This window comes from Anguilla rostrata, chromosome 3 (genome assembly GCF_018555375.3).
Source record: "Anguilla rostrata isolate EN2019 chromosome 3, ASM1855537v3, whole genome shotgun sequence".
Classification (NCBI taxonomy): domain Eukaryota; kingdom Metazoa; phylum Chordata; class Actinopteri; order Anguilliformes; family Anguillidae; genus Anguilla; species Anguilla rostrata.
The window spans coordinates 61,983,463-62,011,107 of record NC_057935.1 but is presented as its reverse complement, the minus strand read 5'-3'; the positions used below and the strand labels follow the sequence as shown (position 1 = coordinate 62,011,107).

Here is a 27,645-nt window from a genome sequence, read left to right as displayed (position 1 = left end):
TTGTGCAAATAAAAGTTTACTAACTTTCGAAGTTGATTTGTACACCTGTACCGTACGACATTAAAAATCACTTGGTGGCACCAGACTCTTAAACAGAACGTGTTGCCTCAACCAAGCACTGCAGGTGTAAAGCCTCCAGTAAATTCCTCTCCGAATGAGACCGATTGTAGCCGAAGTTATATTGCGACGGACGTCCCCCCCCCCATATGGTTGAACCACGGCGGCCATGTTCCCTGCTGCCTGTTCCGGTATCTAGCTGCAGCACAGGCAGCGTTGGCTTTGGGGCGCAGTACCGTCTTACTCAACGACCCAAGAAGTTGTCCTACTCTGAAGATAAATTTAACGAAACCGGAATGTAGAGTTTAACCATTTTTAATCTGCTTTTTTTAAAAAAAAAGCCGGTTATCTACCCGGCCACCCCTTTCCACTGCAACATTTGAACGACCTTATTCGGCTTAGCTGCGCAGCCGGGAAAAGAACGACTTTTTGGGGATTGTTGAGCTACTTTGCCGTCTCGGATTAATTAGCCAACTAGCATCTAGCTAACAACCTCTCGACTCGACAACAGGATAGTCAATTCCTCGGACCGCAACACTGAAGGATAGCTAGCCACCTATGATTACGACCGTTTATTTTTTTCCGAGCGTGGGGGATGGGAGTTTCTGATTTCATACGCTAGTTAGCTGTATTTGTTTTCATTTTCTTCATCAAACGAAGGTCAATCAAGTCTTGTCCGGCCTAAACTGAATCCCCGGACTCGAGTTGAATGCTGATATTGGAAACAAATTCGGTCGTCGCCTCACCAACCTGACAACCCATCCACTTGTTGGCTAGTTGCGGAATTCTCTCCCTCCCTGTCCCAAGACGAGGGACTGACGAGTGGCTCCAAATGTAACCAAGAGGACATTATATTCGAACCCACCCGAAATATTTTTTTTGGAACGTTATTGGTTCGCTAGTTCACGCCATCAGCTAGTAATTTTGTAACGTCGCCGAGGTAGTTAGCTAACCAGCTATCTAGCCATATGACTATTTTCACTGACGGTTGAAAAACTTTTGACCCCCCTTTTCCCTTTAGATACGGACACGTACTTCTAATGAGGGATTCAACTTGTTGATTGTTGTAGGTAGCTAGCTAATGGCTAGCTAGCTATTTTGACTTTTTTTTTCTTTCGACGAACATTGAAGACATAGGTGCATAACTGACAACAGCAGCCTTAAATGTGCGTCGGATTCTGAATGGTTTTGTGTCCCTCCGTCCCCTTTTTCTGGAGGATCCCGTAAAATGTCAACCCGGCCGCCATTGTTAACAGTCATTGAAAATTCGTCCAGCCAGGTAAGGCTAACGTTATACAATACGAATTTAAAGTCACATTGTGTTGTGCTTGCTGACTCAGTAGTTGCTAACTCTGCTTCTATGGCCGGTAGCTAGATATTAACCAACCTGACCATAAACATGATAGCTAGCTAACGTTAGATATTATTGTAGATGGGTAGCTTGTTGGCTAATGTTAGCTGTGTTAGCTCCCGGGGATGTCTCTGCCATTAGTTTCTCATTGTAACGTTAGCTAGTTAGCAGGTTGTTAACCTGGCTAAGTTAGCAACACGTAGCAAAATGACTAGTTAATATTTTTTATTATAATCCTGGATATGTAGCTAAACTATCTAACGTTTGCTGATCTAGCCAGCTATCGAAGTAATTCAATAATTTAGAGTTTAATGTTGGTAATTATATAATTTTGTCAGCATTGTCTTCCTATTTACGAGCTAGCATGCTACTTAACAAGAGGATCAACCGTGGCAACTTCACTTGCTAACTTAGCTAGATAGTTAGGCTTGTCATTTTATTTGTTTGAGTGGCCACATTCTAGCTACAAAGCTATCCTCTCAGTGGGCGATGCAAGTGAACTTCCTCCAGCTCTAGCCCTTGTTTGCTCAACGTTTAAATTTACTCCAACAGTTGGGACTCCAGATGTCCCAATTAACAGTCTGTTTGAACTGTCTTTTAGTCTACACCAGCTCTTTGGACGCTGGTGATTAATACTTCTGGAAAAGAAAGTTCGGATGATTCGTTGTTTGCTGAGTAGATTAAAAACACAGATTTCTACGTAACTACACGGCTATAATAAAAGAAATCGATGCTTAGAGGAAGAGATCTGAGTAATGTTGTTTGGAAACTTAAGATCTGCCCCTTGGCCTAAGCACGTATTCCAGGCACTTAAATCCAACATCACTTTCAGTATAGGCTGTGTATAGTACAGTTTGCATGTTAACCTCTTATGACAGTCACTTTGTCAAGGGAACGGAATCTAGACTAACAGCGTATTGGTGGCTCTATTACTTGTTACAACTGAACTGATATGTGTTCAAGGGAAGTTACTGTAGCACTAGCAGACAGAGAATATACTCTTGTAGCAATGCTACTCTGGTGTTATGTAGCTAGACAGTTGTAGTTTCAGCAGACGCGGCAAACAGGACGTGAATTTGTACAGCATCACTTTCCACCGCTAGTCCGCACACACGAAATTATGGAAACAGGCCCTGCCGCTGCATGTGGAGGAACATAGCTGGACAAGCAGCTGACTGGAGTGTCCTTTTGTGTTGAGCTGGGGATTAGATCAGAAAAGGAGGGTTCAGCGCTTTGAGGGGTTCCCACTGGCTTACACGAAGTAGCGGCGGTAAGTCACCAAATACCCTTGCAGCTCGACGTGCGGTCGCATATCGGAATGTGTTATTGTCTCCAGTGTGGAGTTTGAACCGGGGAGCTTGCTTAACGATTGGTGTTACGATTAGTCAGAGTTTATTGAAACAGTTGAACTGCCAGTGAACAGTAGCTAGCGAGTTTAGCTACCTAGGCTGTGATCGTTCTGCTGTGAATTTGGGACTTGTAGCTCATGCGTTTGAATTTCAGTGATGAATACGACCCCCAGGCTTGCTTGTTCATGTGCTTTGAATGCTTAACGCACGCGAGCCGCTCTGGATGGAAAACGCAGAAGATGAATGTAATTCAAATGTTGTGTTCTTTAATTATATCATTATTTTAACCAGTCAACATACCGTTGTTCGTGACTGCAGTATATATTCACACGCTGTCGGACAGTGTCACTGCACGAAACGCCCGCCCTCAGTGTCAACACTTGGTTTCCCTGTGCGGTGCTATACTGCACCATGTCACGACTACAGCCAGATCCGACATCTCGGTCATTCATTACACACCAGAATCGTCTCCGTTTTGGCCTCACAGATGTGTGTAGAGAAGACCGGATTCTGATTTTAGCTTCGCAGACCGCTTAAGTATTCCGAATGGGAGGTTTTCTCATTGGTTTTTGCATACGAGAATGCCGGCAGCCGCCGATGAAGTCAGAATAAAGAGCGATACATCAGTACAGGTGAAATCATGAAAACGGTGGGAATATTATATTGCTCCAAAAGCGAATGTTTTGCGAATACATGGAAACCATTTGAATTCCCATAAATAAGTACATTTTCAGTGTGATTCGATTGAATAGGAATGCAGTGCAACCGATGTGCATTTGAAGGAACGAATGTATCAGCGTGTGTGTTGTGATCATTTTGGTCTGAATGGTACTGAACGTCATTTGAATTTGACTGACTGTATAGGTAACAGTCTTATATCGCAGGCACATACCTCATGCTGCTATATAGGCTAGAGAAAGGATGGTGTGGTGAATCACTGCATCGAGAACCTGTGCTTTCATTGCATATGCCTTCCAAGAGCACTCCTATGTTGATAATTAGTCTTTCTTTTTACGGCTTTATTCCACTATGATCACATTTCTCCATAAAATTACCTTTCTGCTCAAGGGTTAATTATTTGCTGAATTAAAGCAAATAATATTTTTTAAATTGCAGTGACATGACGGGACAGAGCCTTTGTGGTATTTGGGGGTCATTGGATCTTGTGGAATGTCAGATCTAAACAGTTGTATTCCTCACCTGGCAAATTACAGAATTGTGATTTTTTTTATTTTAAATTTAATAGTTATGAAATGTCGAGACATGCTTATAAATGTCATAAGAACTTGTTGGTGATTTGACAAAGCACATCAGTGAAGGTTAAATGTCAGTTTCCATGCTGTATAGTATTACTTGTGGATGTTTTATGGCTGTATTTGAAGTTTAAGGTAGTGCTTTGTGCGCTTGAGTTTTTCTAAGATTGTGGAATTTTCATCCGTCTGTTCAGCCTTTACTTGTACAAAGTACCAGGATATTTGTGCAAGGACATTTTTGCCGGTGGTGCTGGACATCACCATATTAGCTTATGATATATTGTCATAAGCTATATTAAAGCTCCCCCAAGAAAAGTTTTTCAGTTTCTAAAAATCTTTTCCAACTCTTGCTCACTTTTTCCACTGTATGAACTGTTGAACCTGCACCCCCATCTCGGTCCCAGCAAACTCACTACAGACAAAATAGATGACAGACCCCTAGCTTCATAATATTCATTGAACAAACCAGTCAGATTTCATGCTAAATTAAATTCAACAAAACTTTTATTAAGCTTTATTGAGAGCATATATATTTACACACACACACACACACATACCTATAGCCTACACAGTACAGATGAGTTTGAAAGCTTAAATGTGAGCTTGGATGCCACTGGTACGAAATCATATTGTTCTTGGATAAAAATTGGAGAAAAGATCTGTAAATGAATATGCACAGTAGCACCCCAGAATCTTTCCAAATTTGACTGGAAGGCCAGGTTTATGAGCAAAACATGAACGGGTCTATCTGTTTTACCATAGCCAATGCCAGAGCTGCCAAAGGTAAAGTGACAGAGTAAGATCTAATGGCCATGTGCACGATTTGTCCAGCTGTGTAGCTAATGATTACATGCCATTTTTGTCTGCGTGAAAAACAGAATTACTAGACTAGACTTGAGCAATATTTGTCTTCAGCGATCTTTCCGTGGGATAACATTAGCTTTGTTCTTAAATATTTAGTTGATGGCAGATGTGTACTGCTGTGCTCTAGCAATTGACATTTAAAAGCTACATTTAATTGCTTGTGATTATACTGAATGATAGCTGAAACACTGCTTGTGGCTAGCATGACATGGATGGAATATTGCATAGAATTAAACAAAGTTTATTGTTTCTCTGTGTCCCCAAATGTGAATTTATGGTAGGCCGAGCCTCTAACCTTGTACTTATGGCAAACTTGGCCCAAATGCAATTTTATTGCTGTGGTGAGCCCTGTATTTTGGAGGGGGATCAATAGGAATTAGACAGTAGTAAAATGAAGAAATGGACCCTGAATGCACATACTAATACAGATAATAATGTGGTTCATATGGAGCATAGTAAATCCAAATAAGCATCTTAAATGGCCAACACCCTGGTTGGTAGGTTTTCAGCCGCTTGACCAGTGGAAAGCCTCACAGGACATTCTCACATGGCATTTGAATTCCTGTATTTCACACTTGTGTAGCTCATGTATCATGTAGGTGCAAAAAAGCAGAGAAGAAATGAGTTCTGTTTTGCATGGGTTCATTGCGATGTGTTCATTGCCCTTGAGAAGGGAGGTGGTTTCAGTTCAGATCATGTTCTCTTTCATTCATGTGGGGCAACATGGATGAATGCGCACTCAGTTAAGAATGTTTAACTGTAAGCTAGTACAGTAGTATGACGTCAGAAATGTCATTGTACATTTTATATTTGTTGGGTAGTTTGGCACAATTAAAAGCATAGCACAGATTTTAGCAGTTTCCTGTTATTTTCCAGAAAAAAATGTAGCTATTTTACAGTGGAACATCAGAATGTGTTTTGCCACTCCAGTTTGAGCGAAGATAAATTCACATCCTATTTATGTTGTTAGTCTTAGCGAAGATTTCTTAAGTTGGTTAGCTTGAATCTTTTGCGGTAGAAAGATTAAAGGATTAAACTGTAGACGGTTTTTCTGTTTGCTTTTCAGAGGAAGTTAGTTACTCTTAAAGCAGACGGAAAATGTGTTTTATTTTCCGATATCATTCTACATAGCTGTAGTCAGTCAATTGACAAATTAGCATCATGCCTGTTCCTGTGCTATACAGACGTTCTAAACTCTGATCACTGAAAGACCTGGTCTATGGGAGTGTGCTCGACCTGGATTGCTATGTGGTGCAGTACAGTTTTCCATTCCAAAAGCAAAAACTGTTTTCTGTCACCTGGGCTTATGCAGACAGGTTTGTATTTGTTTGTCTTATGATAGGTTGTTGGATCTCTAGCTTGCATGTCCAGCAGTCACTACCATTAAAAAAACAGGTTGTGTATTCTGCACTTATGGACATTTGTATGCTTCTGGCGACTTGTGCCTGTCCTGCTGGTACACCTGGCTTTGTTGAGTAAATCAATGAGCTGTGCTGTTTTCCCAGAAGGACGTGAATAGGTTTCATCCATGTGAATTTTTAACCACACCCCTCCACTTTGAACGTCCTAATAGCTAGCGTGGCTAACCTGGACCTGAAACGAGCACAAGTCAGAAGGTTAGATGGTGTGGACGTGCTCACAATGAGATATCTCATGGTGACAAAAACAGGAATTTTGACTTTGCGTGAAACCTATCAGTAAGTGTATTTGTTTTGTATTGAAGCACTACCTATGCCCCAGTGGGTTCTTGCATAAGCAGTCTTGAATTTAATGTGACACTGTGCAATACACCGGGCCGAACAGTGCTCCCATTTTAGGAGCATTTGCTCCTGAAAACTGATGTCTGCTAACTGCTAAAAATAGAAACATGTCTAGTAATTGTGATGCATTCGTGTGCCCCTAAATTTTTTAACTTGGGAGCACGTGTGCTTCTTGGGGAAAATGTGTTCGCGTAGAGAAATGACGCATGGTTTGCTGTACCTTTGGAAATACTGACATGTTGAAGCGGATAGCGATCATTAATGCAAATTTATTAATTGGTCATTCTCTTAATGTTTTTGATTTGTGTGTGTTGCTGCGTAGAGCGCGAGACAGGCCAGACGGTTAAGAAAGTTATTGATATTGACTTAGAATATTGAAATTGTTATTATTTTTTGCCCTCAGAAGGTGACTTCCCTGCCTAGGCCTGATTCCTGACTGGATGTAGGGTGGCCATATAGAATAATCTGGTGTCGCAGGGAAGTCACCTTCTGAGGATAAATACATCACTATTGCCTCAAAGGTGGCATTTAAGAAACCATGTCTTTGTGTCCTACTCCACTGTATTTGGGCTTGAAGGATCATTTCTGTAAAAGTCCTCTCAGTAGAGGCAGCTTCTTCTGTGCAGTAACGTGCATGTTGCAAGAGGTAGCCTATAAACTTTAGATGGGGCCTATATCCTGTAAGATCTAGACTATACCATTTTAATTCTGACTCAGTCTGCCTAAGCATTGCATTAATTCGTTGAGTGACTTTATTTTAGAGATTCGTTTAAAATGGTGGGATGATTGAGTGATTCTGAGCATTTCCCTTGGGAGTTTTCGGGTCAGGGCGTGATTGCCTTACCTGAAGAGCTCCCTTTGAACCGCTGATATATATTTACTGTGACTGCTGAATCGTATTGTGTTGGGCAGAGGCTAAACAATGCGCTGAGCCTTGAATGGGAGCATGTGAAGAAGTCACAGAGAGACACCACCTCTTTCTGTGGTGCATATTTAAAGGGCTGCCATGTGCGCTGGCAGGAGGACGACACGCACTTTGCGTTTTTTACAGCAGGTCAGAACGCTGCGCCGTGCTGAAGCGCCGCGGTCCTCCCCACGGCTTTCTGCCCGCTGTGCGCAGACTGTGACGTCACCCAGGCCGCTTCCTGCCGTGTGCTGAGCGTCGGTGCTCTCTCTTCGCTCTCTCCGCTCTCTGTTTAGAGGCACCTTGGAGGCCACATGCGTTTTCCCACGTTGCTTCGGCGTCGGCGCGGCGGCCGTTCGGCGCTGTAGCGCTGCGAGGATGCGCGGTGCGCTGAGCGCGGTCTTGCTCTGAGCGCTGAGCGCGGGCTTGCTCTGAGCGTAGGCCGTGCGCACGGCCCGGAGGGCTCTGCCTAAATCTCAGCCTCGCCATGGAAACTCGCCTTTCCGGTCCAACTGGGCGTGAGCAGCCGGGAGGGAGTGCCTGAGCCCTGCGCGTTTGTGTTGGGATTGACGTCATGCAGGTGTGTGCATGTCAGTGATTGTTAACGTCTGCGTCTGTCGTGCCCGCGTGCGATTGTGGGTCTGTAATTGCCTTCGACTCCGTGTTTGTGTGCTTGGGGCTGATCTTGCTCGTCTGACTTTCCCAGTGTGAGAAGGAGCTCCGCTGGGTGTGTGTGTGTGCGTGCGTGCGTGCGTGCGTGCGTGCGTGCGTGCGTGCGTGCGTGTGTGGTGATCAGCCTGTGTGAATGTTTGCGCATGCTTTTCTTCCTTCTCTCCTGTCTTTCATTCATGCCATCTTTAGCGTTCCCCCCGTCTCCCCTGTGGCCTGGCGGAGTGCCGCGTTTTTGTGCTCTGATTCTCCACGCGTCGCTCTTCCCGAGGACAGCAGGCTCACACACTCTTGGATATAAATAGCTTGGTGAGGGGACGGAAAGTGGGGGACTCTTCTCGCCTCTGCCGACACCTCTTCGTCATTCGGGTTAAATGTTTTTTTTTTTTTGCTGCGTCTTCGTCGTCAGGGCGATCGTCAGCGTTCCCGCAGCCCTCGCGCCAGGCTGAAAGCCGCGTGCAAAAATGGAGCGCGTTCAGTGAGACAAAGCAGCCCCCCCCCCCCCACACACACACAGCCTCCCCGCGAACCCCTCGCACGAGCTCACACCCCCCTGGAACTCGTGTTCTTGCTGCCGCGCTCCTGCTCTTTCTCAATACCCGTTTCTGTTCCAGCACCAATTAATTTGATTGCGCAGCAGTTTTGTGCATCGATTTGCATTGTAATTAGGAAATGGGTGTCAATCAAAACGGTGGCTTTTATTTTATTATTTTTTTTATGTAAGAAGGAACCAGTGTACATTTGACTTAAGTAACCTCCACTTAGGCTGTTCCTAAAAATACCCAGCTAAGTGGATTAAATCAAACAACTGTTAAAATGGCAATTAATGAAATTACGAGTGAACAGGGCCAAGTTAATTTACTAGTAGACAACTTGAGATTTCCCCATAGTTATTGGAGTTATGCAGTGTGTTTTATTTGATTTTTAACAGCTGGTGAACTTTGCTTGTTGCCTGTAATGGTGGAGAAATAATGAGACATCCCGTCTTGCCTTGAGTTTGCCTCTGCCACCGCACTTCAGCCAGTTAAGTAAGAGATATTGCCCCGTGAAAGATAGAGAGCTGCATTCTCTGTTAATCATTCAGTGTTACTGTAAGGCCTTCGAAAGTGTGCTGCCTGACAGGGGAGCAGAGATTGGCTGCTTTTTTCAGCTCTCTGCTCGTAGATAAGAGAGAGAGCCAGAATGGTAGAGAAATATATTTTCGGTATTACACACCGAGATGCATCAATTAGAGCACTGATTATCCGCTTTTATGTAGGTGGCCTATCAGTGGTACCTGACTCAACGTGTCACTGGAGACAGGTCCCACGGATTGGCTCTTGCTGGTGAAACAGCCCAAACGTCATTAGGCGTGTTCCAGTGGAAACTGTTGTGCGGCTCCTGGGTGCTTTCCTCGACCTCGGGCAAATTAGTTTTTGCATCACGACACTGCAACTGGACCCCAGATGTGCAAATAATGCAAAGTGGGCTGGTGGAGTTTTATGACAGAAAACGCCTCCGGGGCAGGAGGTTTAAGTGTGCGTGTGCGTGTGCGTGTGCGTGTGCGTGTGTGTGTGTGTGTGTGCGTGTGTGCTGTTGGCTGCTTTGCTTTTTACACCCCACCTCGAATTCAACACGGCAGCTTGAATGTGGAGAACAAACGGGGGGGAAAGACATTTTTGAAGCTGAGATGAGCTGGGCAAGATGTGCCAATGGCCTGTGGCTGAAAGGTCCATTTAACATCACTGCGCTCTCTGAGCTCGCCTCACTGCCTGGGCTAATTCCTCTTGTTGATTTAGAAGGGAACGGAGCAAGAACATTAATAAACACAGAAAGGAAAGATCCACAGAATGATCTCTTGTACCCATACCAGCACATAACAGGCAGCCCATTCTCTTTTCAGGCTCCAAAATGTAAGGTTTTCTGCAACCATTTGTTTATGATAGCTGTGATTATCACGTTTTTTTTGGCCGGGACACAATCCAGGAATGCTAGGCACACTGAGGTGGTTCTGTGGGTTGATAGATGAGAACTGATGAATTCTTTCCCTGGTAGGTGATGTTACAGAAATCACACCAAGCTCAGCGGTCCTGTAGTTTGGAGACAGCTATGTGCTGACTGCAGGGCTGTGTGGGGAAAAAAGAGTGTAACTTTTGCATTATAAATCCAGCAACATTGTTCACACTACTTAATTTAATTAATGTTTTAATTTAGCAATTATCTTAATTGAATTAAAGATATTGGCGCTTGATGTAGGCTACTGTGAGAGAACCACCATTTCACAGCTAACTAGCCCCCCCCAATTGCCCCTGCCTCAAAGAAGTAGAATATGTGAATTAAGGTGTGTCTGTGTGTTTCTAAATGGCCCTCAGCATTGTTTGCAACCTAAGAACATTTAAATTTAGGCTCGCTGTGTTTGTTAAAATGGTTTGAAAGGCACTGTGATCCTTTGGGACCTGCCCTCTCTGTGGCACAAAATGCTAATATGTGCTCTTCATGTTCTTGGATGTCCTCCAGTACTGTCTCAACAGTGTTGCTTTCTTTTGAAAGATTGTTGCCCTCTTTGCCATAGCACATTTTTGAAGGCGTCCTCTTTCCTTGTTCATGTAACATTTATAGTTTTATGGGGTTTTATGGGGTTTTTCTTTTATTTTACAAGACTGATATTTTTTGCAAGCTAAACATTAATATTGGTTATTTGTGTTCAGAGGTTCCAGGCTCATCACCTTTTCTGTCTAAAAAGTGAAAAATAACTACAGCACTACAGTTTCATTTCAGTTAAAGTGGATTTGACGGTTAACTTTTTGCTGTTGTACACAGGTAAATGGAAATAATCTGGCATCTAAATAATTCTAATTAAATATCATTTGATTATGATTTGTAAAGAAAATGTTTTGGTTGATGGTTGATTTAGGTTCAGCTTTAAGGGTTGTTTTAATATCGAAGTGTTCGCTCGACAGCCATGTTTGAGAACTTTGCTTAGGGCCCGCCCCTGTATTGGTGATGATGAGTGGTGTTCAGAGATCTGCTTTCATCTACTGGGGATACTTTGACTGTTAAATGTGTCTGACCTATTTGCACTGGTGTAAAGAAGCTTTGCATTTCTGGTTCTCCAGTATTTGATTCTAATTCTGAGTAAACAGGTTTAATATCTTTATCAATACGATCCAGTGGAATAGGTTTGCATTAGTTTGTGCCAAAGGTTTTGATGATCACAACTTATTGATTCCCAGAGTTTGCCCTGTTTTGATGGGCCTGTTTTTGTCCTGTTTTGAAGGGCCTTTTTGCTCATTTTTGATGGTCCCATTTGAATGTTCTCTCCACTGTCCTGCATTAGTGTGATGAAGGGAGAAGGGAAGTGTCCAGCTGGCATCAGTCTGTGTCCTGGCTGCCTCCCTACTCAATGGAAATAGAAACAGAGTGATATTTATACCCTGATATATTACCTGCTGGCACGCACGCCTCCTTTATTTATCTGTTCTTCCGTCTGTCCGTCTGTCCGTTTATTTACCTCCCTGTCTCTGCAGCTCCGGGTTCAGCTTCTCGAGTGCTGTATTGGCTGGAGAAGTGAATCTGCTTAAGCTGAGCACTGACCAGCAACGCAGCCAGTAACATCCACAGGGCTTCGCATTTCTCAATGGTGGCTCTGTCACTGTGGCTCCTGTAGGAACCCTTTTATCATCATTATTTTTAAAAGCGTTTTCCTGCGCACTGAAAGTTGAGTTTTTTTATTTTACATTATTTAATTTGTGTGTGTGTGCGGGTGAGCAGCAGCGCCGTGTGGACAGTGAGGCTGGCAGAGTGCACAGGCTAATGGCTCTCACATACTGCCACACATTCCTCTGCCTGCTGTCAGCAAACTGAGACCCAGTGTCACACCACCGTGTCAGGATTCGGGCCACGGTGATGAGGTTTGTTTAGCTGGTCATTCAGAAGTGTGTGTGTGTGTGTGTGTGTGCGTGCGTGTGTGCGTGCGTGTGTGTGTGCACGCGCGCACACACAAGAGAGGGGGAGAGAGAGTTAGACTTTTCTTGTGTCATTTTGCATTAGTATCATTAGTATCTCTTGGAGTGTGTATGTGTGGGAGGGATGTATTTATAACACTCCTTCTTGAACAGTGCCTCTATGCCAGCAACAATGGTTATGGATCTGTCTCTTACTTACCATGGTTTCTTTCTGTGTGTGTGTGTGTGTGTGTGTGTGTCTGTGTGTGTGTGTGTGTATGCATGTGTGCATGTGCATGCACGTATGCATGTGTGTGAGTGTGTGTGTGTGTATAAATATAACCAGTGAGCTGTATCATGTGTCGCAGGCTTTCTGAGCTCTCTGGCTGTTGTGTATATAGAGTGTTAGTGAGAATAATGGAGGGGGCCTGAAAGGCAGGGCAGAATCGGGGGAGGGGGGCATGTTGGGGACGTGGTCTTTGGGGTTGGGGAGCAGAACTTGCGATTGGTCTCCATGCCAACTCGGCCGTCATGACGCAGAGATACAGAGAGGAGCGGAGGGTGGGGACAGTCGTGAAGATCAATGTCTCCACATATTCACTCTCTCTCATTAATATACTGATTGTTGAAGTGAACAATGGTAATTACCATCAAGCCAAAGCTGCCACTTGATTATGATGATTATGGCAAATAGTATAATGGGTGTAGCACTAATTGTTGCCTGCTCTTCTTAGCAGTAATAGCAAGGAATTGTCATGTGCAGCCTCTCGCTCCCAGCAGCCGAGAGCTGGAGAAACAAACCCGCGCGAACAGTAAACGGTGACAACACTTAATCGTCTCCGTGTCTGTAATTACCGCGAGCCGAGGGCGCCCCGGCGACGGCGGCCCCGCGGACGGGCGCTCAGGTGAGCATGCGCTCCAAAACGCGAGGAGCCGGGGGTCCGCCAGCGCCCCCGGCCCGGAGGAGCGCACACAGGAAGGTAGGGGAGGACGCGCACGGACGGAGGAGGCGCCGCAGGGGAGAGGAGAGCCCCAGAGAGCTGGGAGGAGGTGCCGGGAGGGACGGCGGGCGGGCGGGCGGGCGCGCCAAACCGGTTTGCCTCCGAGGCGGGTGGAGCCTGTTTGTTTGGCGTCGTGCAGTGAGTCTGTGCGAGCGCTGAGCTCCTGCAAACGTGCGTGAGGTGTTCTGAACCGTGTCCTGTAAGCCTGGAGCCCCACGCTCCTCTGCTGGCTCATGCCACCGGCCTCCACTTTTACTGCCTCTTTACTTTTAACTGCTTGAAAAAAAAAATTGGATATTCATTTTTGAGCACTGTTGAGTCTACAGTGTGTCTTTTGTCATACGTACGTATCCGTATTTGTATAGCTGCTGTTTGGTTTGAATAATGAGCAGTGTGTAGACTAGGCCTAAATTGTCCTTGAACCTCACTCTAGCCCTTAGGTACAGAGCACTATTCATTAGTGATGGGAAAGTGAGCTTTCATCAATCCCATAATGGCTCTTGGCAGTCTGGGAAACAGTAATGGTTTGTGTCTGGCCGTTTAGGTTGATTTGTAATTAATCCCTTTTACCTGGCCCCTAGCAGCATTCTCACAAAGAGAATGTTTGCTCAGTAGTGCATTCTGGGAACTGGAGGCAGACCAGAAGGAAGGGATAGGAAGAACTGCATGTTTTCTACTAATAATTAAAGACAAATAAATGCTGAAAGGCTTCTGGACAGACAGTAGTGTGAACGAGTTCATGCGGAGGTGTGCGGGGAAAAAAAATCTGTGGGAAGAAAATGTGTTTGTAGACGGTTGGAAATAAAGATTCCTTCATCACTCGCTCTTTGTGAAGGCGGGATATCATGCACTAATGTCAAAGCAGGACTTTCTTGAGAAACGGAATTGCGGTATCTGTGCTGACCCCAGTTCCTTCCTTTCCTGTATGCTTGTAAACTGCAGGTGTAAGGAGAGGTCTTCCTTTCAACCATGCCTATATTTAACCGGTTTTCACAATGACACTCAAAAGACAAAAATATTAATGTTCAGTTATTTGAAAGTGGAACAAACTGTAAAATAAAACATTTAAAACGTTTCTTTTGTCACCTTTGCTACTGTGTTAACTAGATGTTGCATATGGAGGGATTGCTTTAATGGGAAGGGTACCACTTGCAGCACTATATTGGGTAGTTGGGCATATGTATTATGTATGCAGTAACTCTCCCAGTCTGTAGAAATAATTTTGTGCTGTGTAAAATGTCAGCATGCTCATAAACTTGACAGAAATTCAGCCGACATAAACAATATTTACCAGGAGAAAATCCTTTGCAAACGCACACACCTTAATTACAGGTTGCGTCTGTGGCGCTCGTTTGAGGCTTATTAATGGTGACAATACCAAACCGTACGAAAGGTGTTATAATTCAAACGTTGGTCGAATAAAATGTACGATTTTAATAACGTAGGCTTACAGAACCATCTGCTACTAACTGCAGTGAAAGTATAATTCGGGAGTGGTGGCCACCCCCTTATGAATCTGGGCGAATTGTTAAATGCTGTTAAATGTTGCTGGCGGCCGCCGGTGAGCTCGGCAGCGACCGGACGCTGGAGTATCTGCGGCGTTTCTCAGGTGAGGCGGGCTCTGTGTCCGGGGGAAGTGACACGGTCGGCCTGCGCCCGTCGCTGCCCGTCGACCGCCGGCTGTCTCAGCGGCGCCAGCGGCCGCGAGGAGCTCGCACGCTGGCGGGAGGGCGCTCCCGCTGCGCTCGCTCCGCTCCGCGTCCGTCTCGAGAAAAATGAGGCGTTCCCCGCCTTTTCCCGAGGGGGGGAAATGTTTGTTGCTATGGAGATACTGGCATGCCTCGGTTATTTGTCTTTTTTCCCTCGTTGCCATGAAATGGTTGAACGAATCATTTTGAATGTCACAGCAATTCACACCTTGGCCACGTATTCGCGTTTCATTCCTGTAAATAAAATTGGGCGTTTTATTTTGAAGAACTGAATTTCCCCTTTTGAGAGACAGGAAAGTATCAGCCACTCGGAAGTAAATTTGCTGGGAGTCGCACAAGGCCACATCTTCACCTTTTGTTCCTGTAATCTGCTGCCTTTCAAGTGTGAGTGACAGCTTTCTCGTCTTCTCATCCGTGTAGCAATGTGCCACTACCAGAGATAGTGAAAAGAACTACAAATACATTTGGCGGGCTGGATTTAAATAGATAGCGGATCTTCTTAAGGAGCTGAATGGCTACCCCGTGAGCCTGCTGAATGCTCTCTCAGAGGGTGCCCATAGTCACCCTTCTACCTCTGCCGTTTAGCCTTGACATTCAAACCACGAAATGTGTTTGAAATTGAGATGTACCGACTTGAAATGGTTTTTGTTTTTTCCGTTGTAACAAACACAGATAAAATAGCACAGCCCTTAAATTGCACAAGTCGCAGATCCGACACCCAGGTCTGTACGTCAGGCGAGTAAGTGCAGTGGTAGGGTAGGTTTGGGAATATACAAAGCGGAATAAAGGTGGTGCGTCACACCTTAACCACTGTGGCAGGAAAAACAACAATGGCTGCAATAGGGAAGTGTGCTAGAGTTGCCTAGCTTGTTATCAAGGGCATTACCTTTCTGTGTGTTTCAAGCAGTTGCTGAGAATATGATTTGGTAGTTCTACTTCAGGTATGTGAGTTTTAACTCAGGTTGGTATTTGCTGAAGCATAACGCATGGACTGTCGATTAAACAGGGCCATACTGTGTGACTGTGATGTCACCCATGGGCTTGTGAGAAGCCTTTTGAAAGTGAGGAAGGGCCTTTCTTGTTCTGCCATGTTGTAGACACGAGTAGACATTAGACAAAGAAAAAATATATTGCAACTACATGTTCCTGTGGGGGAAGCAATGGCTGATTTTGTATTTTAATCGTATTCTTACCATTGACTTAACATTGAAACAGGTGGCTGAAACACCTACGGTATACTGGAGCCAGCCGCACTGGTGCTAGAGGGCAACGTCTCTCAACAAGTTCAGGAAGTGAGCTTCAAAAACAAAGCGCGGTCGTGGCCGCTTGGCATGAAGCCACCATCTGTGGGAGGAGTGACAGGGGATAATGTCTAATTTGTGTGAGGGCAGCGCCCATGTTGCATAGTCATTAGGAACTGTCCTTGTAACCATGTGGTTGCGTGTTTGAATCCAGGGTGGGGCATTGGTGCCTTTATGCCAGTCACTAGCACTTTGTTGTCTCTGTAGATATGCTGCTGTACTGTGCTGTGTGATAGACCTGATAAATGCAGATATCAGTGTATGATGTGCAGTGGACACTGTCTCAAGGCAGTGGCACACTGAGCGTGTGTTTCTGTGTCACTGTTGGAGTGTGTGGAATTAGTGTCAGTTTTGTGATCTCAGATCATCCAGACCCTCTAATCCTGTACCTCCCCACCTCCAATCCAGTCAGTAGTCAGTCTCTCTGCCTGTGAGCAGTCAGTCTGTCTGCCTGTGAGCAGTCAGTCTCACCGCTTGTGTGCAGTCAGTCTGTCTACCTGTGTGCAGTCAGTCTCACTGCCTGTGTGCAGCCAGTCTCACCGCCTGTGTGCAGTCAGTCTCTCTGCCTGTGTGCAGTCAGTCTCTCTGCCTGTGTGCAGTCAGTCTCACGTCTGTGGCAGTCAGTCTCCCCACGTCTCACGCCTGTGTGCAGTCAGTCTTCGCTGTAGCATCGCTGTTCCTGTGTGCAGTCAGTCTCACTGCCTGTGTGCAGTCAGTCTCTCTGCCTGTGAGCAGTCAGTCTCTCCGCCTGTGTGCAGTCAGTCTCTCTGCCTGTGTGCAGTCAGTCTGTCTGCCTGTGTGCAGTCAGTCTGTCTGCCTGTGTGCTGTCAGTCTCTCTGCCTGTGTGCAGTCAGTCTCTCTGCCTGTGTGCAGTCAGTCTGTCTGCCTGCCTTTGTGCAGTCAGTCTCTCCACCTGTGTGCTGTCAGTCTCTCTGCCTGTCAGCAGTCAGTCTAGCTGTGGCCTCAAGGAGCACTGTCGCCCTGTCCGCTGCCCTCCAGCAGCCCAGTTCCGCGTGCCTCAGCAGCCTGTCCAGGCGGCCCTCAAGCCAGTGTCCAGCTGTGGCCCTCACAGCAGGCCAGCTGTGTGACTCAGGCCATGTGGCCCCTCCAGCAGGCCGGCCAGTGTGCCCCAGGCCCGGATGCAGCTGTGGCCCCTCCAGCAGGCCCGGTCTCCAGGCTCAGGGCCCCATTCTTACACAGCGTTGGAACCGCTGAATGCTACAGGCTGATTCATCAAGCATGATGCGGCAAAGCATGTGGCATGTGAGACTGCTTAGGAAAAAAAAAACAGACTCAGGGAAATTTCGACTTAAAGAATCTCTGCAGCACAGGCAGAAAGAGACTTGAGAGCACTCGCTGCAACTCAAACGATCAACCTTAAGTTTATGGCTTTGAACATTGATCAGTTTGGTTTTGAGCGTAGAATGTTCTTGTTGAAATCAGCAGTTTGAGCTCATTCCTTATCCAGTGACTTTCAGGGTGTTAGGGACTCTCCTGGAGCAGTTTCAGAATGAGGAAAGATATGGTAGAGGTCATTTTATATATTATAAATCCCTTCATTGCTCTGGTTTTCTCATATTTTAAAAGTATTTTCATATTTAAAGGCTGATCCCAAAATAATATAGGGTACCTATTCAAACTTATGAATTTTAATATACATGAATGGGAAAGTATGTATATATTTTGCTTTAATTTAGAGCTAGAGAAGCCCTCAATGTTCTCTTGTGTTTTTATTGACTTTGACATTGATCGGGATATTTCATCCCGTCCAGTCTCTCAGTCCTGGATGCTGCCTCTGCTGCAGAATGTAGTGTAGAGCAGTCTAAGCCTGTTAGTGCATTGAATTTGATTTAAAGTGTTATTGTGAAACACCTTTAACTCACAATGTTTTGGAAAGTTTGAGCATTGTGGCTGCTAGTTTTAATGCTAATGTTTGAGTGGTCCCTATAATACAGCTTTGATTGCGGACGGGAGGTTTTGGAGGAGGACAGAGCTGGTCAGATATGAAGTGCGGGCTGTGTGTGGCAGATCCCTCTGGCTCTATGGACCATTGTTTGTCTGCACCAGGCCCTGCATGTCTCTGCTTGTCCCAGTGCCTGCTGCTTCCGCTGGTCTGACTCTGACCACTTCAGCTCAAGTGTGTGGTGTGTGTGTGTGTGTGTGTGTGTGTGTGTGTTGATGTTGTTGTGTGTGTGTGGTGTGTCTGTGGATGTATATGTGTGTGGTTGTTGTGGGTGTATCATGTGTTTGTGGTGTATGTTTTGTTAGTACGTGTGCGTGTGTGTGCGTGTGCGTGCTTGTGAGTGTATGAGTATGCGTGCATACGCGTGTGTGTGTGTGAGAGAGAGAGAGTATGCTTGCATGTGTGCATATTTGTTTGTGCGTGCAGGACAGGCAGTGTGGGACTGAATGTGTTCAGTAGGCTGAGCGGACAGGCTCAGGGGCCGAGCGTGCTGAGGCACTGACCCAGCACTGCAGCTCTGCCTGTGCGTGTGTCTGTGCGGTTCATTTCAAAACTTCCTCACAGATTAGCCCAAACTTCCTGTTGCGTCTGATTTGGGGAAGAAACTCTCATGTAGTTGTCTAGCCACAAAAGAGGAAAGTGAGTTTGCACGTGTTGGGTTTTTTTGTGTGTGTTTTTTCTGCTCACACCCATGCTTTGTGAAGGCACGGCCCTGTGCTGTTTTAAATAAGCAAGCGCCAGTGCATTTGTTTATGTTGTTCCAGTGTAAATGTCTTTTGCCCTCACCTTTGTCACCTTCTGTTTTTTCCTGAAAATCCAAAGCAAAGGGGAATTTTTAAAAAATTCCAGCCCCATTTGGTGTACAAAAGAAAGAATAGGTTTTATTTAGCGTAAAAGGTTTTTGATGCAAAACCTTTATTTCTTTTTTTTGTTGGCATTTTTCATTGTATCAAACAAAGGTATCAGAAGAAGGGCTGCACGATATATTGAATTGCAGTCTTTTTATGTGCCAAAAGAATAGCCACCATCATTTTTCTTCCTTTTTTTCCAATCATACCTGTTGTGGTAGTAGACATCCAAGGCATCATAGGCCAAGCTTCTGGGGAAAAAAACATCACTGATATCTATTGGGTGTTGATAAGACAGCCAATCAGCAGCAAGGTCATACAGCTTCCATGGGATCATGTGATTTTCTTTTTCAATTAAAGCTGCAAGGCCTTGCTGCTGATTGGCTGTCTTTTCAGTACCCAATCCATATCAGTGATGTTTCTTTCTGTGGAGCGTTTCTCATGGTCTCTGATGCTTGGTTGTTCACGGCCGCATCAGGTGCGATTAAAGAAAAAAAAGAAAAGAAGATGAAACATCCCCTGTATGTCCCATGGCCACGATTATTCTAATTGTGCTTGGACAGAATTCTCTGTGTTGGGCAGCCCCAATCAGAAGGTCAGAAATGAGCATGTGGGTGTGGCCTCTGACCAGTGCAGTGCTGAGATGTGCAGGAGGGGTGTTGGCTGAAGTACACTGAAGACTGTGTGAGATCATGTTAAGCCAGGGCTCCAATCTGCTGCTGTTGTTTCTTCTGTCGTTTATCTGACCTTATCTGGTCTATGACTACCTGTAAAATGACACATTAGGCAATCCAGAATGAGCACTTGCACACTTGCCTATCCTCCAGAGAACGTGATGTTTTAAAGTGATTTATTATTTTAATGTAAAATGAGCCATGATTACTTCAGGATTCATTTTTGTCAATGTCTCTTTCTCTTCCTCTACCTGTTTGTAGGAATAGATGAAGGCGCAGCCCTTTTTCTTACAGCGTGCGTTAGATGTGTGTGTGTGTAGTGGTGGAGGGGACTATGCGGCTGGTGTGTGTGTGTGTGTGTGTGTGTGTGTGTGGTGGTGGAGGAGGAGGAGGAGGGGGCTATACGGCTGGTGTGTGTGAGTGTGTGTGTTGGTGGAGGGGGCTATGCGGGTGGTGTGTGTGTGTGCGTGTGTGTGTGGTGGAGGAGGAGGAGGAGGAGGAGGGGGCTATGCGGCTGGTGTGTGTGTATGTGTGCGTCTGTGCGTGTTGGCGGAGGTGGCTATGCGTCTGGTGTGTGTGCGTGAATGCGTGCGTGCGCATACAGTGGAGGGTATTGGTGTAGAGCTTCAGGCAGCGGCGCGTCTCCTACACTGCAGTTTCCCGCTGTCAGCCGCTCGCTGCAGGTCACCGTGACGACGCACGCACAGGCCGACGTGTGCCTGCACATGCCCGAAGTTTCGCTCGGTTCTGTGGCCTCCGGCTACATGCAAGCACAGAGTACCAACCGCCAGCGCTGCCAGCTAGCATAGGCCTGCCTTTCTCTCAACGCTTAACACTAGCAGACCTGGCTGCTTCCACCGTGCAGCGCCACACAGAACGCTCTGTTTTGCCTGCTAGCTCGCACACCGCTAGCGGCCTGTAGATTGGGACCGAGTGAGAGATTCAGAAAGGATCGCAATCGATGAAGTGTCTGTAAATGTGCAGGGAGAGCACACCACACTCTGCTGAGGCTTGTGAACGGAGCTCTCGTTCCATCTCCACCTCTCTTTCCCCCTGCCTCTTCCTCTGTTCTTCCTTTTCACTCTTCCAGTCGTTCTCAGGACTCTGTTCCCCCCCCCCCCCCCCAGCTCTCCCTCTCTCAAACTCCACGCTCTCTGTGACCCCCGCCCAGGCCATGTGTCAGGGCCCTGTCACAGTAAGACCCTGGAGTCAGAGTCTCTCTTTCCCCCCTGCTCTTAGTCTGCTCACCTGTTTGTGGGGATCAGTGTGAGCAGCGGCGACTGAGCGATGACCTCATCGAGCGCCGTGTCCCACGCAGCTGGAAACCCTCCCCGCCCCCCCAGCAGGGGCCTAAATATAGCGCCACGCTCATAAACGCGCAGTACGCGCCACCAAGCCATTTTCACTCGCAGCCAATGAAACGTTCTCCCTCCCTTTCCTTTCAGTCTCACTCGGAGTCCAAGGCGGCGGAGCGTCCCAGCATGCCGCGGTGCCGGAACTCGGTCGCCACGACGGCGGACGAGCAGCCGCACATCGGCAACTACCGGCTGCTGAAGACCATCGGCAAGGGCAACTTCGCCAAGGTGAAGCTGGCCCGGCACGTGCTCACCGGGAAGGAGGTGAGGCCCGACCGTCGCCGTGGGGAAGCGGTAACGTGGCAACACTGCGGGGACTTGTGAGGGCCAAGGTCAGGTTTCTCTGTGCAGAGGCCTCTGGCTCAGCTGACCTGCTGGAAAGCAGATAGCCTGAGTGCTTCCTGAGGTCAGAGGTCAAATGCAGTGGAAAATTGTGCATTTCTTTCCTTTACAGTGGTAAAAATAAATACGGTCCCTGCTTTTTATGGCTGCTTTTCTCAGAGTGTTTCCGGCCAGGCTCGTGTCCCATCGTTAGCAGGCCACAAGAGGCGACCTGTTCCATCGTGAGAGGGGATGTGGATGAGCCATATGCTGACCTTCTGTCTCATAGCGAACCATTCACCGTTCGTTAGCGTGAACGTGTTCGATGTCTCAATCCACATAAAATGCTTCACTCTGTAATATGGCAGCACAAAAACACCTGTTGCTTTCTACTTGAAAACGAGCACTCTTCTTAGAAGGTGGAATTAGGTTCTGAAAACTTTCTGAATGCATTAAATGATTGGGGCGTTATGTGTTTTTGTGTAATTGGGTATTTTCAGGCAACCAGTGAAAAGTAGTGTAGCTATAGCGGGCCCACTGTATTGCATGACTGCTTATTGAGGGATTTAATTTGTCACTGGTACAGCCAATAAATGAATGCAGTGTTTCCTCTGCAGTTGATCCTGGCCAAATTATTCTCTCAGAGAGAAAACGATATGGTTGTGATAGATTTGTTTAAGAGTAAGTCACATAAAGGTTAATCAATGTTTATTAAATATTACCTCCTTATCATCCCGGCCTTATGCATCTGCTTCTGAACCGGCTTCTCTCCTGTAATCCAGAGGTTTTAAGAAAGTAATGGAGAAAATGTGCATAGCTGTTATGTATGAAGACAGAAAGCCTATGTAAAACCTGACTTAAAAAAAGTATTCCTTTTGTTGTAGCTCATTCAGCCAAAAACTGTGGTATTGGAACTTTATTCTTCATCTTAAATACTTAGATGCATTTGAAGTTGAATTAATAATGAACCTAAACCTGTTCTCTGTCACACCCATTTCCATTCTCTCACCACTGTCTTTTCTCTGTTCTATCTTGGTAACACTCCTCCTCATTCTGCCTGTTGTGAGCATTCTACAATTACCATGGCAACAACTAAGCTACATTTAGCATAGCGTTCCAGATTTACCTTTCGGTGAGTTCTGCCTGGCCAGTTATACGGATTCACATACGGAAGCAGTGTGTGTTCAGGAGCAAGCACACTCCCTTTTTCATTCTGCGAATGGCGATTTGTTCAGTGTCGTAGTGCGTTAAGGAGGAAACCGAGCTTTCGCTTTTATTGTTTAGAGTTTAGCGGAGTTCTGTTTAGGCACAGACACCGTGCTCGCCCCCCCCAGCACCCTGTCTGTTTATCAGTACATGTGATTCATCCTGGCAGGACACGCGCGTACAGTGCGTTGGCACCGACGGCGATACACACCCACACACGCCCGCGCACACACTCGAGTTTCTTTTCTGGTGGACTCGGAGGGCCGGCGCGGGGCTTTCTCGACGCTCCGCAATCCACATTCACCGTCCTTCAGAATGCCAGAACTGACTCACAGCATTGGATTCAATTCAGTTACATCAGTCGCTGGGGAAACTGTGAGTCTAGTGTTATTTTAGTATAGTGAGTCTTGTCGTGAGCCTACTTATTAACGCTCAGACATCTTCCCATGCACTCGACTGCTTTCACAGCCACCAGGGCGAGGAGGAAACCCGCAGACTCTGAACTCTATTCCAGAGTGAAACCAGGAAACAAACCTTTAAACGCGTAGCTGTGGGTTTCCTGGTTTTCGGCCTCTCCCCCGATAGGGCACGTCGGCCTGGATAAGCAGCGCTGGCCAATGAAGCGGTTTGCTCAACGCGAGAAGAGTGGAGCTGTGTGTTTGCCTGGCCCGCTCAGCTCCGCTCAGCGTCTCCATGGTAAACACTCCCCGCCCCGCGTTCAGCCGGCTCAACACTGGGCCCTGTGTCGCCCTGTTGTTTCGGTCATCTAGTCTGTCAATGTGTGACTGCGTGGTGCCTGACACGCCGATAACGCTCCACGTGAGAGAGGCGGGGGGGAGGGGAGAGAACGAGGGGGAGGGGCTGGGGCAGAAGTTACTGGAGCATAAACACGGCGTTTATGAAACGGCTAATTAAAAGGCCAGCGTCTTTACGGCGGGGTGAGTGTTCTCAGGATCAGAAGAGATTCCGAGTCACCGTAGTGCCACCCTAATCGCTGGCACGATGACGCCATATTATTGCAGTTTAATTACTCACGTGCCAGGCAGACAGGATTATGCTGGGTGACTGCACGCAGTTTGCATTTTGCGTGTCATCCATCCGCAGAGCTGGACCTTCACCGAAGTTATTCCGGTTATGCGTCTAGCTCCAGGGTACGGCAGTCAGGGCCCCTGCCAGGACAGGAACGTCTGATCTTCTGCTTTTAGTTTCAGTTCCTTAACTTCTCGTTTCATGCTACAGTTTGCTGTGTCCTGTTGTGCTGCTCTCTAGCCCTCTACTGCACTCTCCATCTTACACATGATCTGTTGCGCAGCGTTTGTACCTTATGTGATGTGTTGAGCATGTATGTGGCACTACGGAGCACACTTTGATAAACAATCATATAATTTTTCCCACCCCTAAGGATTCGTCGTACACCAGAGAGTGGGGAAGGCATTTTCTCTCAGACTGTGGAATGTCTTGTATGTTTCACTGATTGACTGTATTGGTATTTTCCTGTTTAAAATGACATTCAATTGTCTTCCAGGTGGCAGTGAAAATTATAGATAAGACTCAGCTGAATTCCTCCAGTCTCCAGAAGGTGAGTTCATGATTTCCCGCCCATAGTGTATCAGTCTGTGCAGGTTTTATTTGACAAATGTTACACGTTTAGCAGGAACATTCCTCTGCCCATCAAACTTAATAAAATAGTCTATATTTCAGTGAACTGGCAGATGTGCTTTGGTTTAATAGTTTGCATGTAGATATAGTCCCGGTAGGGTCAGTTTACTGCTTTTGAGAGGCAAATCTGACCTTCAATTTTTTGTGCCCGGACAGTTATGAACTGGTTTTCACCATTGATGCCTTTATCTGAAACAAAGTAAAAATAAAAAGAAAATGTGGCTGTGTAACAGTTTGCAGCTCAAGATGTGGTTTGTGAATGAGAAGTAGCCGAGGCGGAAGGATGACTGCAGTGTCTGATGTGAGACCCACGTCTCTTTATAAACAGACACGGCTCATCTCTGTCCACCCGCCCCCCCTCTGATCCGGCACGGGCTCTGCCGCTTCTCTGTCCCACGGGGGCTATGGGATAGCACAGGGCTAATTACAGGAAGTGAGGCTCAAAGACTTCCTGCTGTGAGGGGCTGGGAGGGGTTATTCCCTACTTTGACGTACTTGCGTCTCTTTTCCCGAAAGCCAGACCACAGACACACGCGCCCAATTGGGCTGTCCCTAGTGTGGTAATCTGCTCGTGTGTGGTACGAGTTTGCCTGGCATAAAAACCCATTCCACTATTGGTACGATCCCGTTTACTATGGTTTTGGAAATGGGGGTCCTCGTGTCCCCTTTGTGCTGTGGAGCCATCATAGTTTAAGCACAGAGGGTCTGTGTCCCCCCTCCTGCCATGCTTGAATTTCCGTTGGAGCGCTGGCAGACTTGTCCTTCGTGGCCTGTGGCTATGGAACTGCCAGATGGATGTGTGCTTCAGGAATACCAGTGTTTATGAGTAACGTCAATGAAGGGATTACAGGACTCAAATGAAGATCTCTGGCATGTTGTGAGGATATTGGGTAGTTCTCTGGCAGGAAAGATGGCTCAGTTATTCACTCTAAGACTAACGGAAACACATTCAGGTTTATTTAACATCGCTGTGCAGCACGGCCCAACACAAGAACTAGAGTTATTAAGGACAAAAGTATGAAGTATGCAGGCATTAATAAATGCATATTGATTTAGTAGCCTATATCATTTTATTTTGCATTATGCAGTGGATGTGCAAATTGACATATTGGTGGTAAACATCTTTGTTTGTAAAAATAACATTTTTACAGTGTACATTTATATGCATTTGGGCATTTTGAACCATATTGTTTTCAAGATGACTGTTATACCACCAAAACACATTTTCCATATGTTGTGAACTATGGGGGGAATGTTTCATGCGATGATGTTTCTTGGGCTACGTTTACACTGCAGGTCTTCATGCCCAGTTTCGATTTTTTGGCGATAGCCAATGTTTTTGTCTGCCTGTTTATATTTGCTTTTAAAAGTGACCCATATCCGATACCTGTGTTTACACGGTTTATACTTGAAACACCCCACATTCTTGTACGAGGGTTTGGTTACCGACATGACAGTAAACAACCACATCGCCACGGCCATATCGCCATCTACAGTGGACACAAAATGAGACAGAAATAACAATTCATGCTTTTTGAAGCATCTTAGGTCCACAACGAACATCCCCTGTATTTTGGCCTATACCGATTTTTTGCCCCACATACTTAAAAGGACCTAAGCTCAGTATTTGCCGCTGGACAGGCAGTGTAAACGTGGCCTTGGACATGGGCATCTCAGATGTGCAGTCTGATGTGCAGAACTCTGTCCAGAACGACACACCCACGGACTCTCATCCAGACAGGCAGTGCTGAACCTGACGGGTGAAATTTTAGTGTGCAGTTTGTCTTCATGCTAATGAACCTGTTTATGCAGTGTTAAACAGACTTGTATGCACAGCAAGAGCACAGACACGCATGTGCACACCCAAGCTCACACACACGCACACACACAGGCACACACACACACACACACAGGCACACACACACACTCAGGCACACACACACGCACACACACACACACTCAGGCACACACACACGCACACACACAGGCGCACACACACACACACAGGCACACACACAACACACAACTGCGTTTTCTCCACACACCTCGTCTCCACACTGCACGACAAACATGAGAACAGAAGCTGTGAACACCTAATATAGAGTCCTTTGCTCCGTGACCGCGCCCCGTGCTTCCACAGCTGTTCCGGGCAAGTGCAGCTGCTAGTCGTTAACATCCACTGGCCGCAGGTCACTGCGACCCTCATCCCGACGTCTCGTCCCCTCTGCGCCGAACGCACGCCCGCGGCCTGCTTTCAGAACCCCGGCCGAAGGCCCGTTCGGATATCTCACCCAGCTCCTATGTCCGCTGCGCAAACGGTTCAGCTGGAAATATGGTTATATAGTTAGAACCGCCTTATGAACATAAAGCGGTTTGTAAGTCACCGAGACACATTGAGGCTGAAAACAGGTGGGTAGCTGGAAATATTTAATTTATAGATATGATTCCTATCTGATGAAAATAAACTATGGCATAATTTTTTTCTAAACTGTAATTACTCAAATAAACTCTTTGTATGTCCTATTGACTACATCAGATATGCATAGTGGGGAAAAATATTATTGAGGACTATACAGTATATGATGACTGTGTCAAAAGTAATTTGACCAGAATGCTGTATTGCGAGGTGGGATACTAGTGTGGGTACTTTGTGCCTTGCAGTCATCCCTTACAGAGATTTAGGGCTGCCCATTTGAACCTTTTTGTTTTAAAGTTTTTTTTTATGTTTATGCAGCCACCAGTGTCAAGCAGTCAAGCCCAATAATAATAACTGAGCATGAGTATGACGGTAACTTGCTTCCCTGTTTCCCTTTGCAGTTAAATTATTTGAAGTCATAGAAACGGAGAAGACACTGTATCTGGTGATGGAGTATGCCAGTGGAGGTAAGCGTGCGCCTGGAAGCTGCAGAGGGGCGTGGCTGGGCTGCGAGGCTCCTCGCGCCCATTTCCGTCCGAGGGGCCTTAATTACACAAATCCAGTGATTTTGATCTTGACCAAATCTTGATTAAACTTGATAATAGTCTTAGCGTCTTCCTCTGTCCTTAGAAACTGGTGATGGAAAGAGTTACCGTGAGCTTCATAAGGTTTGGGACAAAGGCAAAAAGTTTTCTTGATTTGGCTCTCTACTCCAAAATGTTTTGATTTGTATTCAAACAATTCACATGTAATTAAAGTGGGCATTCTCAGCTTTTATTTGAGTATATTTATGCACTTTGGTTTCACCGTGTAGAAATGACGTCACTTTTTATACATAGCCCCCCTTTTTTAGGGCACCATGATGTTTGGCACATAGTAATGTTACGCAAATTACATTACATTTATTTGGCAGAAGCTTTTATCCAAAGTGACGTAAAATAAGTGCATACCGAAGGTCATTGGAACAACTCCAAAACAAAGGTCTGATAAGGTACAATACTCATTATGTAACCTTTAACACATTAAGTCCAGTTCACACAATAAGCAATAGGCTAGGTCAAA

General features: G+C 46.1%; 2 protein-coding genes across 9 annotated transcripts in view; both read left to right on the top strand.

The window, feature by feature from the left end:
- The first annotated feature begins 209 nt into the window (after window positions 1-209).
- Window positions 210-24,099, top strand: LOC135251575 (serine/threonine-protein kinase MARK2-like). The gene is made up of 3 exons (XM_064329153.1): window positions 210-1,336; window positions 21,072-21,245; window positions 24,034-24,099. Exons 1-3 carry the CDS (start codon window positions 1,286-1,288, stop codon window positions 24,097-24,099), a joined length of 291 nt encoding a protein of 96 aa, XP_064185223.1. The 5' UTR covers window positions 210-1,285.
- Window positions 24,100-26,932: 2,833 nt separating this feature from the next.
- LOC135251571 (serine/threonine-protein kinase MARK2-like) overlaps window positions 26,933-27,645 on the top strand; it is a 31,012-nt gene continuing 30,299 nt past the window's right edge. For all 8 annotated transcript variants that reach the window (XM_064329141.1, XM_064329147.1, XM_064329146.1 and 5 more), the window contains exon 1: window positions 26,933-27,050. In XM_064329141.1, the coding sequence (XP_064185211.1) occupies window positions 27,032-27,050 (19 nt within the window). In that variant the 5' untranslated portion in view covers window positions 26,933-27,031. The remainder of the gene's footprint in view (window positions 27,051-27,645) is intronic.

Excerpts from the sequence above, each read along its gene's own strand:
- LOC135251575 (XM_064329153.1), top strand. The coding sequence starts at position 1,286 with ATGTCAACCCGGCCGCCATTGTTAACAGTCATTGAAAATTCGTCCAGC. Across the intron at positions 1,337-21,071 it reads TTGAAAATTCGTCCAGCCAG|TCTCACTCGGAGTCCAAGGC; the intron begins GTAAGGCTAACG and ends CTTTCCTTTCAG. Across the intron at positions 21,246-24,033 it reads ACGTGCTCACCGGGAAGGAG|GTGGCAGTGAAAATTATAGA; the intron begins GTGAGGCCCGAC and ends ATTGTCTTCCAG.